This window comes from Marmota marmota, unplaced genomic scaffold (assembly GCF_001458135.2).
Source record: "Marmota marmota marmota unplaced genomic scaffold, marMar, whole genome shotgun sequence".
Lineage (NCBI taxonomy): Eukaryota > Metazoa > Chordata > Mammalia > Rodentia > Sciuridae > Marmota > Marmota marmota.
In genome coordinates, this window is record NW_026000174.1 from 45,972,678 (window position 1) to 45,993,873 (window position 21,196).

General features: G+C 44.9%; 1 protein-coding gene across 3 annotated transcripts in view; it reads right to left on the reverse strand.

The window, feature by feature from the left end:
• The window catches only part of Pamr1 (peptidase domain containing associated with muscle regeneration 1), a 78,165-nt gene extending 60,107 nt beyond the window's left edge, over window positions 1–18,058 (reverse strand). The window contains exons 1-2 of one of the 3 annotated variants that reach the window (XM_015477782.2): window positions 17,930–18,058; window positions 17,313–17,414 (exon numbers count right to left, since the gene is read on the reverse strand). In XM_015477782.2, coding sequence (XP_015333268.2) covers window positions 17,313–17,414; window positions 17,930–18,020 — 193 coding nt within the window. In that variant the 5' untranslated portion in view covers window positions 18,021–18,058. Of the gene's footprint in view, window positions 1–17,312; window positions 17,728–17,929 lie in introns of those variants that run through there. The other 2 variants (XM_048788593.1, XM_015477781.2) reach the window with 2 other exon arrangements.
• Between the last annotated feature and the right edge of the window lie 3,138 nt (window positions 18,059–21,196).

A 21,196-nucleotide genomic window follows, 5' to 3' on the forward strand; every position in this document is an offset into this window, starting at 1 on the left:
GATTTGTTCACCCCCAGCCCGTCTGCACAATACCCACAGCCTGTCTTTTACCCAAGAATCAACCTCCCTAAAATACTTTTATTGATAGGTCTCTTTACTTCAATGAGCAAGACCACCTCTGCCCTCTTGAGACTATGCTATTAACTTTCTAGTTAGGATCCATCTCAGCCTAAGGAAATGAGCCCAAGAACGCCTGTCAGAAGGGACTTTGCACACGGGACTGATTGAAGACTCTTGAGACGGGAGGAATTACACTGTATTACCCAGGATGGGAAGACCAACCTTCATGACGAAGACCCTTATAAGAGAGGGCTGGAGTTAGGGAAGGAGATGTCAAGACAGAAGCAGAGTTTGGAGTGATGTGCTTTGAAGACAGAGGCAGGGATCATGACCCAGGGTATGTGCGCAGTCTCCAGAAGCTTGAAAAGACCAGGAAACATGCTCCCCTCGGTCCCAGGAAGGAATGCAGCCCTGCCAACCCCTTGATTCTGGCCTAGTAGAACTCATATCTGACTTCTGACCTCTAGAACTAGAAGAACTAGAAGGGAATCAATGTATGCTCTTAAGTCACTACATTTGTGGTCAACTTGTTACAGCATCAATAAGATACTAACACTAACTGTGTTCTCAAAAGAAAGACTGACCCACAGAAGCCATCTAGCCATTCTGTTCCTCATTTCCTCCACTGAACACAGCTCCAAAAATGTGGGTGAACCGAGTATTTACTATCCACTGTGTCCCAGGTAGGAGGCTGGACGCTGGAATACAATGGAGAGGCAAACACCAATCCTGACCTCCTGGAGTTCACAGCTTAGTAAAGGAACAGACATTTGTTAAATGGCCCCACAAATACAAAATCACAAACTGAAGTAGGGAAAGTGTAGGATGCTGTGAGAATGACGAATAGTCACAAAGGATATTAGCATCGAATCTTCTGACATCACAGGGTTGGAGAGGTTTAAATAAAAATTGCAGGAAGAAATTGATCCATTGGCAAAAATAAGACCACTTCCAGGAATGTGGTGATGATGGGGAAGGATGATGGTTTTGATGATTTTTTGACTTGGCCTTTTCCCCTCTGGTCTGACAAGCCCATCACCCTTCCTACTCCCCCAGTTTGAACTTGACAGGAAAGTGTCCCCAAAACGGACGTGTAAGAAATAAATAGACACATAAAATACCCCATGAGAAATGCTTCAAATTGACAAGCTAAAGAGATTTTAAAATGCAATAAGCAGACAAGAGCAACATTCTGGACTTTTTTCCCCCACCATTTATTAGAATTACATTTGTGGAAAGGGCACATTGGCCATTTGGCTTCAGCTGTACAAATTTCAGGGAATTTCAATATGGTGCTAAGGGCCAGTTCCAGAAACTAAGACCGAGAGAAACAACAACAGCTGTAAAAGTTATGGAATGTTTTCTGAAACGTATGCTAAAGCACTTTAATGTTTCAGTAGAGAAAGTACTTTGTATTCTTTGTGCAATTTCATCTTCAAAATGATCCAATGAGGTTGGTAATACATTTTCTTCCCCATTAAAAGCATTTACTCCGACCCCTTCACTTTACCAGTGAGGAAAAGAGCTAAGTAGGAAAGAGCTGGACTTTTTTTTTTTTTTTTTTAGTGGAGGCAAAAAGAAATGCCAATCTTTTTGAGGGAATTAATTCTGAGGGGGAAAAAAGTGGTCCCCAGAATTCCAGGGATGTGGGGAGGTGAACAAGCTTGCTCCTGGCAGGGAAGAGGCTAGACCAGCCTCCAGTTCTGCCAGCCACAGGAGCCAAGCAAACTTGCTTTGCTTTCCACATTTAAAAACAGCCTTACAGACTGAAACACAGCATACTACAGGGACACAGACACATCAATGCTTATAGCAGCACAATTCACAATAGCTAAACTGTGGAACCAACCCAGATGCCCTTCAGTAGAATAATGGATAAAGAAAATGTGGCATATATACACAATGGAATATTACTCAGCAATAAAAGAGAATAAAATCATGGCATTTTCAGGTAAATGGATGGAGTTGGAGAAGATAATGTTAAGTGAAGTTAACCAATCCCAAAAAAACAAATGCTGAATGTTCTCTCTGATGTAAGGAGGCTGATTCATAGTGGGGTAGGGACGGGGAGCATGGGAAGAATAGACAAACTCTAGATAGGACAGAGGGGTGGGAGAAGAAGAGAAGGGGTATGGGGAGAAATGATGGTGGAATGTGATAGACATCATTATCCAAAGTACATGTATGAAGACACGAATTGGTGTGAACATACTATATATACAAGCAGATATGAAAAATTGTGCTGTATATGTGTAATAAGAATTGTAATGCATTCTGATGTCATGTATTTAAAAAATAAAATCAATTAAAAAATAAAAATAAAACAGCCTTACAAAAGCTGCTGGTGAGCCTTCTATTGTCAGTGCTTCCAGTAAAACGAGCATAAATGAAACACAAAAGCCCATGAACCTCACCCTAGGATAAACTGAGGCACTGGGCGATGGAGCACGGGCTGTGATCATGTAGCAAAATCAAGCTTACGGAGGGAGTGCTGGGTGCCACACAGTCGATTCCTTGCCGACTTCTCCATTGGATAAAATATGTATTTCTTCTTTATCAAACACTCTAAGACCTCACTAGCAGAGCCATTTTAGGTTTGTAACAAAATTAAGTGGAAGGCAGAGAGACTTCCAATACACGCTCTGTCCCCATCCATGGGCAACCTCCTCCGTTACCAACAGCCCCCTCCACAGTGGTGTGATTGTTACCATTAATGAACCTGGAGCCACACAGAGTTTTCACCCCAAGGTCACAGCTATTAGGCTTCAACCCCAGAGGTGCACATTCTGTGGGACTGGACACGGGTATGTGGCACGTGTCCACCATTACAGTATCACACAGAGTACATTCACTGCCTCAGAAATCCTGTGCGTTCTGCCTGTGCCTCTTACCCAACCAAAGCAATGCACTTTTTGAGGAGGAGGAGGAGGAAAAGCGAGAGATAAAGGAGGAGGAGGAGGTGAAGAAAGAATTAAAAAAGAGTTCTTTTTGAAAGCTTTGGAAAATGAAGAAAAGCATAAATAAGGGAATAAAAAGTATTCACAAAAATAGCATTTTGGCATCTAACCTCAAGTCTTCTGTTTCCAGTGGACATAATATTTATCTGTGAGTATCAATGGATGTGTCAACCCAGAGTCTTCCAGCCTCTCAAAATTGGTAACATGTTTTGTTTTAGAAATTGTGCTTTTCTTCCCCCTTCACTTGCATCATAGGTTATTTTCTCTTGAATTGGAAAGGTTTTCAAAAGTCTTTTTTTTTTTTTTTGCAGAGAGGAGTGGGTACCAGGGATTGAACTCAGGGGCACTCAGCCACTGAGCCACATCCCCAGCCCTATTTTGTATTTTATTTAGAAACAGGGTCTCACGGAGTAGCTTAGCACCTCACTTTTGCTGAGGCTGGCTTTGAACTCGAGATCCTCCTGTCTCCGCCTCCCGAGCCACTGGGATTACAGGTGTGCACTATTGTGCCCGGCAAAAGTCAGTCATTCTAAATTGCTATATAATTACCCTGTACATGCGAGGGCTCCCCTAAACTCCCCTCTCCCACTTATTTTATTTTTTAAATCAGGGTAAGCAAATAATCAAGAGCATTTGGGGCACCATAAGCTTCTTCACCCAAGCCCTGACTTCCATGCTCAGGAGGAGCAGCCATCCTGATATCTCTCTATCCAGAATGGGGAATCTAGTTACATCAGTCCAGTCCTGGTTCTTCCAGAATTCACTTTGAAAAAAATGTAAATCACTTAACCTCTTAGCCCAGTCTTATCAATGAGAATACCAAGTCAAGGAGACATGCCAACGAATGGCCACGGGTTTCATGTACTTGATGAATGTACTTTGCTGTCACTGTCATTATTTTGCACACAGTTGAACTGCCCGGGGACATGCAGGCAGTTCACTTCAAGGCTCTCTGGCCCTGGTCTGTTTCAACTGTTCAGAGGATGGAGGGACAGTGCCTCCAACAGGGGGCTCACCGAGGCAGGGGCAGGAGGTGCCTCTGTGCTCCTTAGCATGGTCTCCAAGCCCAAGGTCTTCAATATTATATATTAAGAAACATACTGCCGTGATGGCCAGTAGTGTCCAGCTGGAAGACTCGGGATTCTCTATGAGAACAAGGGGCAGCCTGTTCCATACCTGATCGAAACATCACTTGCCAGAGCAAAGGCCCAAGTCAAGACCACCCCAGAAGGTGGCAAAGAAGGGCCCTTGTATCATGTACCAGATCCTCTTCCTTGATGTTAGACTCTGCTTTTGAATCCACCCAAAATCCCACAGCCCTCCCACTTAACCTCATTTAATTAAAATTTCTACTGAGGGATTTTTTTTCTTTTTTAAACTATCTTGCATTTTATAAGTCTTCTGAGACCAGAGGGAGAGAAAAAAAAGAGGCAAGAATCAGAGGGATATATAATTAGGCAGCTTGAGCTCCTCACTCATCCCTGCTCCCCCCGCCCCTCCTCCTGAGCCATCTGAACTCACTGTATTGATGTCCAACAGCACACAGCGGTCCTCACTGCTGGAGGGTCTGACCACCAGCTTGAAGGACTGATGAACACACAAAGCCCAGGACACACACACACAAAAAGCCTTGAGTCAGAGGTGATGGCATGCTTACTGGGGGCCCATCCTCCATCCTCCCCACTGGGCCTTTGAGAGCCATCCTGTCACCAAGAGACCCTCAGCCCCAGCCTGGCTGGTTCTCACCCCTGGGTGATCTCACTCTTGCCAATTATTATTTTAGCAAAATAATGACAACTAGAAAGCAAAGACCTTGTCACCCCACTTTAGACACCAGGACTGTCATTGGATTCCTTAAATATCTGGTGTTAAACATCCTGTACAAAGAGGATGGCGAGGGGAACAAAAATAGATTTGTGACTTCCTTTCTCCTTCCTCCTTTACCAAGCACACTGCGCGGGGTGACTCTGCGTCACGCGCCTCTGCTCCCTGATCCCACCTCCGTCTCCGATGGCCATCTCTGAGTCCTAACCGTATTGGTGTCCAGCTCATTGGATCCTCACAACCAGTTGGAAGTGGGTTATTGTTTTCTTCATTTAATTAGTGAGGAAACAGAGTAAAACAAATGAATCCAGGTCACACAGCTTTCAGGTAAAAGAAGAAAGATCAGAACCCAGCTCTTACTGGGGCAAAAGCCTTGTTCTTACCAATGCAATGAAGGGCACTTGTATCATGTACCAGAGTTCACACTTCAGACTTGTAAGAAGAAAGTGGCACCCACGAAATAAAAATATTTGAGCATCAGATTCCCTGAATTTGAACCCTGGCTCCAGCAGTGACCATGTGACTTTGGATGAGCCATCGAATTTCTTTGTCTCAGGTTCCTCATCTGGGAAATGTGGGCACTGATGGTACTTCTCTAGAGTTGTACTTCTCCATGGAACCCAAGAACTTACAATGATCTGATAGTATAGGGACAATTCCTGCCTCTGTTTTATAGATGAGGGAACTGAGGTACAGAGAGGGTAAGGAATAAGCCCAAGACTGCACAGGTAGTAAATTGTAGAGACAGGAATCAAATTGAGGCCATCTGTTTCCACAATCAGAGCATTGACCATCATCCTGGCCTTGTTCTCAGGAATATCATTGGTAATTCTAATTGGCAACAACATCCATAAACACCCTGGGAGCTTGCTCTGAGTGGCACCACGCCAAGTGTTTCCCATACGTTCCAACGTGGTGGTGGTGGTGGTGGTGTTTTAATTCACAATGGCATTAGGAATGTGCATTCTGTAACTGAGGCACAGAAAGGTCAATATCTTGATCAATTTGCACAGTAAGTGGTCGAGCTGAAACTGTGTACATCAGAAGCCCATGTTCTCCTCTAGATCACCACCTGCATGGAAACCACCTGAGATGCTTGTTAATGAGCCTATTCCCTTAGAATCCCTGCTGCTGGAGGCTAAGTCTCTGCCTTCTGAGCAAGCATCCTCCTTTGAGGAGCACAGTCCTGTCCTGCAGCTTAAGTCAGCTGCCCTCCCGGCCCTGGGAAGCTGGGCTTTGCTTGGTTCTCCCTTCCCACTTAATAACTCGCTGCCCTCTTAGCGGCTCTGAAAGGTACTCTGACCTTCTGGGCTATACTCTGGACCCACATGGGAATCCGTCCCTCTCTGATGCTTCCAGAGAACCATAGACAAGACACCTTGACATGGTATTTCCCCAAAACCTCAAGAGGAAGGAGACACAGTGATGAGATCATTGCTGCTGCTGCATTTGAAGATGACAATAACCATAAAGGTCTTTGGAAGAAAGACTCCCTGTTTGTCAGGCATTATTTTCAGCAGAGACCATTATTCTCATCAGATTTTTTTTTCTTTTAAATCACATCTTTGGCTAAGATGCAGATGGCTAAAAAAAAAAGGGGGGGGGGATGAGCAATAATGTGTCCTCAGTGGCCCATACATCCAGAGAATTTTTCAGGTAGGCTGTTTGTGTTTCTATGGTGAAATTCTGGGTTCTTCCCATTTGTTCTTCGGGGTTCTAATTTCTTTTCTTTAATCCATCCTATCTTAGTCTGTTTACTGTTGCTATAACAAAATACCTGAGACCAGGTAATTTATAAAGAATGGATACTTATTGAGCTCCTGGTTCTAGAGGCTGGGAAGTTCAAGAGCAAGCTTTTGGTGCTCAGTATCTGAGCCTTCTTGCTGCATGATGTGGTGGAAGGCATCACGAGGTAGGACAGAATAAGTGTGCCAAAGAGAACTCACCTTTAAAACAAAGTTGCTCTCTCCATACCCCATCAATCAATTAATCCATGAATAGATCGATACATTCATGAGGGCAGAGCCAATCACCTTCCAAAGTCCCACTGCCACCTGACTATGCATTTGGGGATTAAGTTTCCAACACTTAAAATTGGGGGAAGGGGGGCTCAAACCTTAGCACTTCCTCTTCTGACACCATTTAGTAGGACATACCTCACCTCCTGCTGCTTCTCTTCAGAAATAGACACACCACATCAGTAGCCAAGGGGAACAAAACTCAAACTCTAGTGTCATGGAGGAGCCCCCAGTTGCTATTTTCTTTGACAGCTGTGGCACTGAAAATCCTTGAAGAACAGCTGTTTGTGAGTTATTTCAAATACGAGAACATGAACTTAATAGATCTTATTTTTACCAGCACTAGCTGCTGAGAAAATAATCGAATAATGCATCTCCACGTACGTGACAAGAGAACCCAGCAAACATTGCACCAAACAAAGAATGGTTACACTTAAAATAAGACCACTCTTAACATTAAACACCCAACCTAGATGTTCTCAGGCCCAGGTAGTCTGCAGATCATCCCACATGTTCCCAGTCTTCCACACTCGAATGTCCTCTGAGTCAGAGTACATAAGGCTTCACTGGGGCCTGAGTCTACCAGAGACGACTTCTGCCAAGAGCTTCCAGAGTTAGCACTGCTTTCACATCCAGATCCACTGATGCCAAGCAGAAACCAGATTCTCTTTCTCCTGAAGGCAGCTGGCCACAACAGATGTCAAGTGTGAAGGAATGCTCAGCAAGGGCTATGCACTTGCAATGATATGTCCGTTGGGTCCCTAATCCCTGGACTGGTGGCATCTTAGGGCAGGCGAGTCTTCCCCACTATTACCTCCCCCAGCTCTGCAGGCTAGGTCAGGATGAAGGGGAACTTCCTTTCACAAAGATTTCTGCTGGCTCCACCCTTGAAGCACAAGGGCACCATCATTAACAACATTCTCCTCTGCAGGCTTTTAAGGGGGCCTCAGTGTTCAGGCTGCAACTTCACTGTCGCAGATCACCTCCACTGTCCCACGGGAGCCTGCAAAAGCCTGCCACCGGCCCTATCTCAAACACAGCAGGTGGAAAGCATTTCCTCTAAGGCTGGAAGGCGGATGAATGACGTAACCAAGGGAAGGGAGTAAGCCTTGAGGGATAAGCACAAGGTGAATCTTGAGGGTTGTCGATAGGATGGGACCCTGGACTGATGAAGTAAGCCTCAAGGTCAAGTCCATTCTCCTGTGGATGAAACTCACAGTAATGCTGCTGCTCAAATTCCTCGTGAAACGTGCTCGTAGGAAAAAAACAGAAGAAGGAAGGAGAGTAGGAGACTTTAATTTCCTGAATACTCCCTTTCCATCAAACTAAGTATTCTAAATGAATTGCCTCATTTAGTACCTTCAATAAACCTGTGATGTAAACACGAATCGACTCAGCCTGCAGATTGGAATGTGATAAGGCTACATTAGAGAGGTCAATCAATTTGCCAGAGAAAACTCTCCATAAAAGACAGGTAGGATTCAAACCCTGGCCTGTCCCAGTCCTCTATACCCCATGCACACACACATTCATACATATGCCCAATATGTACACGTTCGAATGTGCACCTGTATTCTCCTGCACATGTAAACACGATTACATCCATACCAAGAGATCACATCCAAGACAGATCCCACACATAGGGAAAGTAGGGCTGAATCTTTGCAGAGAAGATCTTGGGTTCCCATATTCTACATAGTCAGAACGTCCTTCATAGAAACTGCTGGTTTTATTCTTCACTCACGGTCACTGTACTCATTCTATCTGAAATAAGACTGGACAGAGACACAAGGCAGGCCAAATGCAATGGCCAAGAGAGAAACTGTGATGTGTGACAATGGAATGATATTAGTAAAGGCAGGAAGAAAGCGGGTCCCAGAGAGAGCAAACAAGGGCTCACTGAACAACTCTTTTTTTTCAGCACTAGGAATTGAACCCAGGGCCTCATGCATGCTACACAAGCAGTTTGCCACCAAGCTGCATCCCCAGCCCTCGACTTAAACTCATGCACACCTCTATGCGATACAGACCATTTCTAGGTTGTGCAAATCAGGGTCGTGGTGACTGAGCTACACCAGAACTGACAGAATAAATAACATGAGATTAGAGACAAGCCTGTGTGTGTAGGGGGAGGGGGTTAGTTGGTGATAAAGGACCTTGGACTCAGTGTCCCCAGGGATTAGAAGGATGATCAAATATTGTCCTCATTTTCGAAGAGAGGATATATCTAATTGGGAAGTCAAGGCACAGCTCTTGCCTTAGAATGGCCATGTCACCATGAGCACACTTTATTGGTCACAATTTCATCTGCCCAATGGTCCCAGGACAATCATGTTACTATAAGCAACTTGAAAACAGGAAATGAGTCTTCTCAATGACACACACAGGTCAGTGCTATTGAGGGCTTGCACGTGCACAGCAACAGGGATGAGCCATCGTCTCTAGGGTCTTTCCAATATCTTAGCGAGTACTGAATGACAAGGACAGCAGACTTCCTGCCCATCTCTCAGCAAATGTCTGAAGAGAAGCTCATGTTTTGCAGATTCCCAAATGCCCTTCTTATCCAATCCTGTGTCTTTGAGGTATTCTTCAATGCTTTATTCAGAGCAAGAGACAAGAGTTTGTAAAACCTTGTTCCATGGAGCACTAATTCCACTAGAAAGTACAAAGTCTTATGTAAAAAAAGAAGGAAAGAAAAGGAAAAAGAAAGACTCTGTGATCAAATATCTTTGTAAAATGCTAATTACAGCTTTCTTTATTGCAGGACTTTGCAGATCTATATATGCTTTGTGTATAGTCAATCTCCACATCTCCCAGACTTATTTCATCATTACATCCTGTTTTCTGTTTGTTTTTGATTAAAATCTCCCAGGATTAGCAATCCTCAAGGCCCACTTTGGGAGGGAGATGCCAGGCTGGGCCTTAAGTTCTCTCAATTGATTGCAAGGGCTTAAGGAAAAGGACTTTGTCTTCTTTTCACCAAGGCAGTGCAGTCCCTGGAAACAAGAGGAGCACCTGACAGGTGCTTGATAAATACTGCTGCATAGATACCTGGACATGGACTTGGGAGGCATGTGAAGCCAAGGTGAAGGCTACCTGTGACGAAGACTGAGACGTGTGAGCATCCTCTCTTGCTGTGGCTTTTCAGTCTCAAGTGTGCAGTGTGGGCAGACCTTGAGGTCCATTATTGCTGGATATTTTTGTTTACTGCAGTTTGTAGCTCATTTCCACAAGGACTCAGGACCTACCCACTCTGTTCTACCACTGGATTCCCCAGGAGCCAGGCTTGCCCTAAAGGAGGCTGAACACCATTTGGAAGCAAGCAGTTCACCCCCTAGTGGCAGAAAACCAGACCAGATCAGATACTCTTGATCACCAGCAGTATCTTCCCTTCTGGGGCATCCAGGTGAGCCAGGAGCATCCAGGTGAGCCATGAGCATGTTGGGAAACACGGGAGCAGATGTTTCCAACTAAAAGTTCAGCTCAGAAAACTTGTCCTAGGACACTTTAGGTGTTCTCCACCATCATTGTCAACTCCTGAGGAGCGACCCCATGATGCTGGGGCTTATTGATAACTTGCAATGGAATCCTTTCAAGTACATGCAAGGGGAACTGGGTTTGAAAAACACTGACAGTTTAGTTTGTCAGAGTCCCCAAACAATTCATTTGATCTAAAGTAAATGCAGCCAACATCCCCCCCACACACACACACACATGCATCCCACCATTCAGAGTTTTGGTGCTAAAATGGCTGTGATTTTTTTTTTTAACCAAATGTGATTTCAGCTTATGAGGAAAATTGCAATCTCCCCATGAGCTCAACTTGGCAGTATGTGTTCCTCACTGTGTTCTGACAGCAGCCGTCCTGGTTTTCCAATCACCAAACCAACTGACCAGACTGCTACTTACCCAGATACAGGCTGCCAAACCACTAACTCAACACTGAGACAGCCAGAACCTCAGAGAGGCGGTGATCAAAACTCCAAGCCTGCAGGAACTGAGGCATTGAGCCAACTCCAGAGGCCAAAGGGTGGCAAAAAGAGGCATCTTCACTCACCACTCAGCCAAGGGTGGCACTGATCTTACCTACTTGATATAAGACCCAGGTCATTGGTATCTGCAGATACTAGGTCCTCATTCAAGGTTGAAATGAATTGGTTAAAACCCATCCTAGTACTAATGAAGGGAGACCAAGTCGGTTCTCTGCAATATCCATCAATATGCCAAAAAAAGAAGGAAGGGGAGAGTTTTCTCTTATTCATTCCAGACCTGTTCCCCGCAATCCCGTGGCTTAAAAGTGCACACATTGATGAACTTGACAGAACAAATCCATAAAGGAGCAGTGATACGTAGTGTCATGGCCAGACTTCAAATATGTCTCATCCTTAATTCTGTTCCTATGCAAACGGACACGTGACTTGGATTATAAAAGTTGACCATAGGACAAAGAACTTTCTTTGTCCAGAGTTTAATCAAAGTGAGATGTATGATACTGGACAGTTATCCCAGAGACTGGTTGGATTTGGGGTCTGCTTAGCACCTTGGTTTTCTCAAGCGAATGTCTCCTGTTAAGCTCCACATGGCCCCACTAGGGCTACTGTTTCTGTTCCTTCTGGGCATCAACCAGCACCCACCCCCCCATAATGGCAAACATAACCTTACATAGGCCAATCTGAGCACCTGGAATGTCAAAGAGATAATCAAACTTTTCTACTTATACTGAGGTCATATTTAGCCAAAATATAGCCGGCATATCTGCCACAATTGGTCCAGCCACTTACTGTGGCAGTATTGTACAGAGTATCAGGACATGTCTTATGGAGTCAGGCTGCCTGGACTTAAAACACAAACATCTGGCATGTGACCTGATAAGTACTGAATCTTTGCCTAAGTGCTTTTGTGTGTGACCTGGAGCTCATGATAACAGTACTTACCTCCTAGATCTGTAAGTAATTGCATGTAAGGCATATAGAAGAATGCTTGGCACTTATCACAATTCCATCAACTAACTATCTTTGTAACCAGTCTTGGGATTAGATCATTAAGGTGTGCTTCTCTACCTTTGGAATTTCTATCATGGACGTGAAGAATTTGATGTGCGACCCCTACCTACGTCCCTCTCAACCCACATGGGCACTGAGTCTGGGCCACACAGGTAATTGTAACATAAAAAAAATATAAGAAATAAACCTGGGGAGAAGGCAGAAAGTCTCAGTTCCTCAGAGAGTGGCCCATCTCCAGCCAACTCTTAATCCCCTGCCTTCTTTGAGTCATTTTGTTCACAGTTACGAAACCTGATCTGTCCTGCATTTTTTTACTTCTTTCTCTCCATTCTAAACGTATGGTTTTGGCCTACATCTTGTGAAGGCTGACAAACAGATTTCCTTAAACATAGACCAGGCTTGGAATCTGGTAGACGTTCTGCCACTGATCTGGTAGCATTCAATGTTCCAGCTGGCTTCTGGGTCCTCTGCCCTGGAATTCAGGAACTGGAAAGTATAAACACAGTATTTCTCTCCTCTTTAAATTAAAATAAAGAGGGAGGGGCTTGTGACTTTCAAATATCCATATGGTGAGGTTGACAGTTCCCTTGCTCGCCCCTCTCCCTTGGAGGACAAGGGAGGTGCACACCTTCCCTCATTTATCATGGAAATGACAGTTTCCCCAATGTGCACATGCCTCAAATCAACTGCCATTTCTAGAGTTAGTATCAGGGGAGAAGTTTTCTACTGTATCAGGATTGTTCACCCTCACTGAGGCAGATGGAAATCATTTTCTGACTCAAGGCCAGTCATTAGGTCTCCCAGACATTATTATCTCGGCCAGTTCTAACTCCTCAGTGCAACCCAGATGTAGGGAAGATTAGATCAAACCCACATTCTGTGCCAGTGACATTCCAAAGACCTCCCCAGGACTTCTGGGTATTTCCAAAGGACTTACGTACTCTAAGACACCTTTGCTTCTGGGCTTCCATGTCCAAAAGTGCTTGACTCATAGTTTATGAAGCCCAGTTATAGCACCCAGCTTTGTCCTCAGTTTCCACCAAAAGGTCACACTGATAGTCATTCATGAGAATAAAGCATTGAATAGGAGGTCACAGAGAGAGCTGAGATTACATTTCACAAAACACACAAGTTCAAATATATTCCGGTCTTATAAAAATCTCCTGTAGAAGATGCTTTAAAAAGTCCTGTTGGTCAATTATTCCTAAGCAGTTTTATTCACTTGCACGATGTCCCCATTTAGCATGCGGCCTTCCACCCCGTTCCTCTCAGGAATGGAGGTCATAAACTTAAGTGCCAGTGGAGACTAGCAGATGAGTGTTAGGCCATAGAGAGGATCTAACCTCCCTCAAGGCATTCAGGTTCACACATTTCTTTTTTTTTTTTTTTAATTTTTATTGTTGGTTGTTCAAAACATTACATAGTTCTTGATATATCATATTTCACACTTTGATTCAAGTGGGTTATGAACTCCCATTTTTACCCCGTATACAAATTGCAGAATCACATCAGTTACACATCCATTGATTTATATATTGCCATACTAGTGTCTGTTGTATTCTGCTGCCTTTCCTATCCTCTACTATCCCCCCTCCCCTCCCCTCCCCTCCCCTCTTCTCTCTCTCTGCCCCCTCTACTGTCATTCATTTCTCCCCCTTGTATTATTTTTCCCTTTCCCCTCACTTCCTCTTGTATGTAATTTTGTATAACCCTGAGGGTCTCCTTCCATTTCCATGCAATTTCCCTTCTCTCTCCCTTTCCCTCCCACCTCTCATCCCTGTTTAATGTTAATCTTCTTCTCCTGCTCTTCGTCCCTACTCTGTTCTTAGTTACTCTCCTTATATCAAGGGTTCACACATTTCTAAGCACGGTGTCCTGCTAAACACTTCTGCAGGCCATGTGACCTGAAGCTTGCCAGTTCGCAGTTCTCAGCTCTGAAACATTCCTCTTTGCCACAGTAAGCCAAGACAGAGCAACGGGAGCTAGCAAGGGCTTTTCCCCTGCTTCCTGTGTGTCCTGGAACTTTGTCAAGGTTAGATGTGCATAAGCACCATCTACCCACATGCTAAATGTGTGAGTGTAAGTCAATCAGCTAACAGGCAAACTTGGGCTCAGACACTGGACAGTGGGGTTCACCATAGGCTCCCCTAATCTGCTTACGTAGACTTTAATTTTTTTTTTGTGGCAACATGTATATAACATAAAACCATCTTTCCAACTATGTTTATATATATAGTTTATATACATAGTTTAGTAGCCTTAAATACATTCACACAGGGGCTGAGGTTGAGGTCAGTGGGTAGAGTGCTTGCCAAGCCTATGTGAGGCACTGGGTTCCGTCCTCAGCTCTACATAAAAATAAATAAATGAAACGAAGGTATTACACCCAACTAAAATAAATTTTTAAAAAATACATTTACACAGTTGTACAACGGTCACCCATATCTATCTCTAGAATTTTTACATCTGAAATTCTGCACAATAACATCTGTTCCTTCTTCTCCACTGCCCCTGACAACTCCCATCCCACTGTCTCTATGAATTTGACTATTCTAGGTGCCTCACATAAATGGAATCACGTGATGTTTGTCTTTTTTGTGTCTGATTTCTTTCATATAGTATATTATTCTCAAGGTTCAGCCATGTTATACTATGTATCAAAGTTTCCTTCATTTTTAAACATGAATGATATCTTATTTTATGCCTATAGCACATTTTATTTATCCACCGACCAACATTGGGTTGTTTCCATCTTTTGACTTTGGGGAGTAATATACTAGGACCATCAGTTTGCAAATATCTGTTCAAGTCTCTGCTTTCAATTCTTTTGTGTATATGCCCAGAAGTGGAATCACTAGATCAAATGGCAATTCTAGGTTTAATTTTTTGAAGAATCATGCTTGTGTATCCTTGAACCAATCACAGAGCCTCTTTGAACTTCATCTGTAAAGCAGGGATGGCAATAATACCTTACTTTATCAAGTGGGGGAATCTCATAATTAATGCACTAAAGCCTTTGGATCATAAATGTCACTAGATGTCAGCTAGATGTCCAGTCTCCTTGTCTTTGGAAACAAAGGACCCAAACTAAACTGACCACTAAAGTTACTCTCAGCTCCAAAAATCTATGATCCCACCACAAAATTATTTTCCTTTTGGGATGCCAGAAACTTTCAGAGTATATTGGGGTGAACACCCTCTTCCTAGTCCCTACAAAAATCCACCCCTGCCAAGAAGGCCCAGTTTTCCTAGCTCTGACCCTGGAATGTGCTAACACATCCCATTATAGACTAACATCTCATTTTTTCTTACCACTCCTTCTCCCTAGCTTCCTCTCCACATTACCCTTCTCAGCTGACTGTTCCTACCCACTGAATATCTGCGCTTCAAATTATCTCCCCCACTGATGTTTGTGTTCATTCCCCACAAGCTAACGTCTGTTGGAAGTAACACTTGTGAAGTTATCCATATTAAGGTTTCATTTCCCAAGAGACCCATATTTTAAATGAGGTTTTCCTCTTAGGCAGAGTCACTCTGGCAGAGCTACTGCTGTTGGTGAAGTCACTGGAGTTGGGTTTCCCTTCTCACATGCTGTTTATGTTAGGTTTATCACTTGGCCCAGTGTCTGGATTCTCATCCTCCAACATGTATCACATGCTCATGAGCAACAACAATCACCCATCCCATCCCAGTGGATGTTTACGTTTTATCCGACACTCTTTTTAGCAAAGGAATTAGAACAAATACGCTTCCAAGCTTTTCTTGTCAGGGGCCAGATTCAAAATTCCAGCAGGGAGTGGACTCGTTCACTACATGAAGAAATATTTTCCTTCTCCACTCTATTCCTCTGCCTTCCCTCCAAATGTGAACATTCGACAACTGAAATACCCTTGTTAAACACAGGGAACAGTTCTCCGTTCCATCAACAGCTTGGCTGACAACAAATCACACACCCTCCCCAATGCTTCTCCATAGCAAAAGGTAAAAGAGATTCTCAGGTCGGTAAGAAATGGGTTTTTCAGATCGTGGGCAGCTGAGCTTTGTTTTGTTTTGTTTGTTTGTTTGTTTAATGAGCAATCTCATCCACCAAGCCCTGGCACTCAGACAAGAACCAGGGTCCTCTGTAGTTGGTCTAACTACTTCCAGGCTACCACAGCCTGGAAGTTTGGAGATGGAGGAGGGAGGAGTCCTCAACTTACCCCTGGTCAAGTGTTTAGGCTTATGGGTTATCAGCTACTGTTGAAGGTCTCCTCCTTCCTTCATTAGTCTTTGGGCTGCTCCAGATAGTTTGGAGGTAAAATCCAAATGAAACACTCTCACCATTTTGATGATACATCACTAAGGAAGATTTACCTGGGGGCAGGCTGGCTCAAAGTAAATGAAAAGGATCAGCCCAAGTGGGGGAGAGGCTTTTTGTTGATAATGAGGGATGTTTCTTAGGCTGTGTCCCCCTCCCTACAGCAGACCATAGCACTCAGCGTCCTCACCACCCCACTTATCCTGTTTGTGACTCGGGCCACCTGCAGAGATGGAGCACAGGGAACAGGCAGCCAGGTTCACAATACCTGCTCCTGCACAAAGCTGCCCTATTTTGTCACATCTGTACATCTCAAGCCTTGACCTCATTAAGTCACACCTGATGTGACACCTCATCCCTGGAGCCATATAAGGACAGAGGCTCCTAAGAAGCCCCTGCTTCCCTGCCTGGCAGCAAGCCATTAGAAGACCCTCCACTCCCTGGCTTTTGTCCTTTGCTAGGTCAACAGGCTTCCAGGAGCTCTGAGTCATGTCCCAACCTCACTTGTCCTGGAAGCCCATTTGACCTGGGAATTGTGGCTCAGAAAAATGGCATGTGAAAAACAAAGAAACCAAAATTCCTTCAAAACAAACATCCCCAGAAACAGCTTGCACTTTTAACCCCAGCTTTCTTTCTCTCCTTTCTCTTTCTTATCAGAAAGTGTGTCCATGCTGGATGAAGAAATCTCTTGTGTTGGAATTCTGCTCAGATACATTGTTGTCAGACAGCATTAAGCAAGATTCACCAAGAGGAACACCCAGGCAAGCCCTGCTCTTTATTCCCCTCTCTTTCCAGCTCACCTCTGCGGGAGCTCTTTCCAGGGGAAACTTTGCTTTTGCAAATCAAAGCTTGCAACTCACTCTGAATTGATTCCCCAAGGTAATTTCATGCTTTAAAGCAGATAAACTAAAAATGAGCAAATCATACTGGAGCTCGTCCCCCTTCCTGAGGCAGTCCAGTCCCACAATTACGGATGACAAAACTGTATCCCCTTCTAAGCGAAGGCAACAGACGCTCCAGGGACACCAATAAAGCCCCGAGATTATCACCAGAGAAAAAGTCCCCGCCCAGACTCCCGGTCCTGCTCCGGGTCAGCCCCCTGGAGGGAAATGCCCCCTTCTCGAGGTATCCAGGACCCTATGGGTGACAGTACCTCTTGGCAAAGACGAGATGAGAAGGAGCTGCAGGAACGTGAGTCCCAGCTGCGTCCACCGGTCGAGCTCCATCTTTCCCGCGGTGGTGCCGAGCCCAGCGACTGCGGGGGAGCAAGAGGAGGGACGCGGGAGGCCGGCGGGCTGGCGGCTCTTCCAGGGACCTCCCCAAGCCCCAGCTGAGCGGCAGCTCGGGTTTCAGCTCGCCGCCGGGCTCTCCCATCCTCATCCCAGGGAAACCACCTTCAGCCAGAGCGACGTCAGCCCAAACCTCGGCTCTCCGCTGCCTTAACCCTTGCGGAGCCCGGGAAGGTGTGGCGGTGCCCCGAGGCCGGGGACAGGGGCGGGCGGGAACGCTGCGGGTCCTCTGGGCTCCAGATATCCCGCACCTGGGTGGAGGGTGCGGGCCCGCAGCACCTGGACCGGTATCCAGGTAGGCGGGGCCACTCAGGTGAGGCAGGGGTGGTTTCTCACCCCACTGCCCCGCCGCCGTGGACGCCTGGCACGCGGGTTGGCTGCGGCTGCCCTCACGGCACACGTGGAACCCGATGGTCTCGGGAGAGGGAATCCGTGATGGGAGAAGAGGCGCCCACCCCCCCTTCCCTCCCAACACTCTTACCTCTGAGTTCTTTCCCCTCCCTCTGCTCTAAGGATCCTAGTTTGGAAACAGTTTTCTCTGGATCTGTAGGCTGCAGGGGGCAGTTGTTCATCTTCTTAAGATGGTGAGTGAGTTCAGCGGTATAAATGACTCCTGAGCACATGTCAGGCGGGTCATGGAGCTTGGGGACACTGTACTGTGAGGGAGCTCAGTTTAGGTACCTGCACTGCAAACCACATCTTGAAGTGAGTAAAAAGAATGGCTTACAAGATGTCTGATTTTTATCAGCTTCTCTGTGCCAGGTGCCTTACCTCCTCTGTCTTTTCACAGTAAACCTATCTTCTCGTTTCCTACAAAAATAGGAAAATTGAGCCACTGAGTTCGATAACACATGCGAAGTCACACAGTAAGGGGTAGAGCTAGGATAGGAACGCGCAGGGCAACCAGATCCAGAGGCTGTTGTCCAAGCCACTAGGCTATACAGACTCTTACAATGTTGCCCTTATAAAATTGTATTTAAATATTTTAGGTACACTTCTGTCTATACAGAATTGTATTTAATCATTATAGTCATGATGTACAGTAGGTAGTATACTATATATTATGGATGCAAAAATGGAGACTCAGAGGATTAACTGACCTGCTCAATATCACTCAGCTGGACATGGCAAAGCAAGATATGCCCAGGTCTAATGTGGAATTGGCCTTGGACCATAGCTCGTCCCAGTTTGTACCACCAGATTTAAAAGCCCAAATCAGGAGAAGCAGGTGACCATTTCAAGCCAGGACTAGTAAGAAAGCTTCCTAGAGCAGAGAGGCTTGGCCTGAAGTCTAAGAAAGACCTATCACAAGCCAGAGAGGGGAGTAAAAAAGGACTATCCAGGAACTTGGCTGATGCCGTAGGAAATGGTGGGTGTTTATATGTGTAGGTCATAATTTGCATTTGTACTTTCCCCCAAAAGATCCATGGCAAGACATACCACTAAAATGCCTTTTAAGCAATTTTGATAAATAGAGGAGACAGACAGATGATAGAAGACAGTTATATAGAGGCATACAGAACAAAACCAACCATAGACAAAGGCCAACTGAAGATTAGAGACAAATGGATGTAGAGGCTGAAGATTCTGAGTGCCACCAGAGTGTTTCAATTTTATTCTTTAAGCTGTTGGAGGGTGCTGATGATTTAGGATTAGAGGGTGCTGAGCCCAAGGCAAGCCCCCCAAGAAGGTAAGTGATCCCCAACTATTGTTGAAGGCCAGAAGTAGAGAGTAAGCGTTTGAAGTGGAAGGGAAAAGAAAGTGAGAAAAACCTGAGGGAGCGTGAAAGCCCAGAGCTCTGGGCAGGTTTGGAAAGGTGGGAACCCTGATGCAAACGCTTCATTAAGGAGGAGTTGCTAAACTCCCAGTCCTGGTAGGAGCACCCTGCAATGAAGTGACCAGAAGCGAGCATTCAGCACTCAGAGCCCTGGGTTCAAATCCTTAAGTCCCCACTTTCTGACTGCATGACTTCAAGCAAGCTCACTAACTCTGAATCTGTGTTCTTCTCTACAAAATGGAAATAATAATCAAACCCACTTTCTTGGCCACTGGAAGGGTTAAATGAGTTTATGCATGGAAGGCCTGTAGCACAGTGCCTAGTACATTCTAGCTGCACAATTTTTTTTTTCCACGACTGGGAACTAAACCCAGGGCTGCTCTACCACAGAGCTAGACCCCCAGCCATTTTTATTTTTTATTTTCAAACAGAATCTTGATACATTACCAAGACTCAGCTCAAACTTGCAATCCTCCTACCTCAGTCTCTTGAGTCCCTAGGATTGTGGCATGTGCCATCACAATAAATATTAACTGTCATCTGTATTATCTGTCCTAAGGATGCCCAGAGAAAACCCTCACTGTTTTAGTCAGCTATTTCGCTGCTGTGACTAATGGACCCAACCAGAGTAATTTTAGGGGAAGAAAAGTTTAGGGACTCACAGTTTCAATACATAAACAACAGGCTCCATTCCTCGGGGCTGGAGATGAGGCAGGACATCATGGTGGAAGAGAGTGGCAGAGGGAAGCAGCTCACATCAGGATCAGTAAGCAGAGAGAAACTCCACTCACCAGTTACAAATATATACTCCAAAGCCACACCCCAATTCACACGTCCTCCAGCCACACCCTACCACTTCAGTTACCAATGAATCCCTGTCAGGGAATTAATTCACTAATTGGGTTAAGACTCTTACAACCCAATCATTTCTCCTCTGAACCTTCTTGCATTGTCTCACATGTGAGCTTTGGGGGACACCTCACATCCATACCATAACACTCACCTTCAAATTACTTGTCCAGAGAAAATTTGTATAAAATAAGCACAAAGAGTAGCCTTCAAAAAAAGGAAAATAGCAAAGACAAGGCATCTAAGGGGTGCAGCTGAGATAAAGGGTCATTTATTTCTGGCCAACGTTTCTGGGTTTGGTGATGGCAGTGATGTGGAGGTGACTTTGTTTCCAAACACTGTGGGACTTATAGTCTCTCAGGACTCTACCACAATCTGAGAGCATTGCTTCCTTCTCCCACCTCCTCCACACACCGCCTCTTGGCATCAGTGCCCAGCAGCCTCATCCCTGGGGCAATCGTTCCCCTGACAGGGTGGCTTCTGCCGAAGGGCAGCAGAACATGTCACTCAAAACATGCCACTTTGGCTTTAGAATTCTTTTGAGCAGAAGCCAATTAAGAAGAAGCCCTTGTATTTTCCCTGTTTGCTTAAAATTAGAGCATCATTTATAAAGGTGTCCTGCACCTTCTGTCTCTGCTAGGAAGAAACAAAGTTAATCACCAGAGACAACTCTGGACCTTTTATCAGCCCACGAAGAATCTACACAGCAAACCTTATTGACTAGCACTTATTTTCCAAGAGTTCTCCACATATTTGTCAGGAAGTTCAAAATCCTTTTCCTTTCTCTTACCACGTCTCTACAAATGTTGTTCTTTTGTTAAGATGCTATTGTTAAGCTAAGGTGCTACCCCAAATCCTCACCACCCTTTTAAGTTATTCATCAGTACTTGTTCCCATGCACAAAAGTCTTGTTTCTCTCTAAATTAATGTCTTTCGTTTTTTTCTCTTGTTAATCTGTCTTTTGCTAGTCTAATTTACAGGATTCCAATAAACCACAGATGTTTAAAGATTCTTTTTTTCCTCCCCTATAAAGCTGATTGGCTAAGAAAGTCCCAGGTTCAGAGACCTAAAAACAGGCCCTTCCTGTGTTCCTGGAATCTCCACAGGAGTCTGCTTGCTATT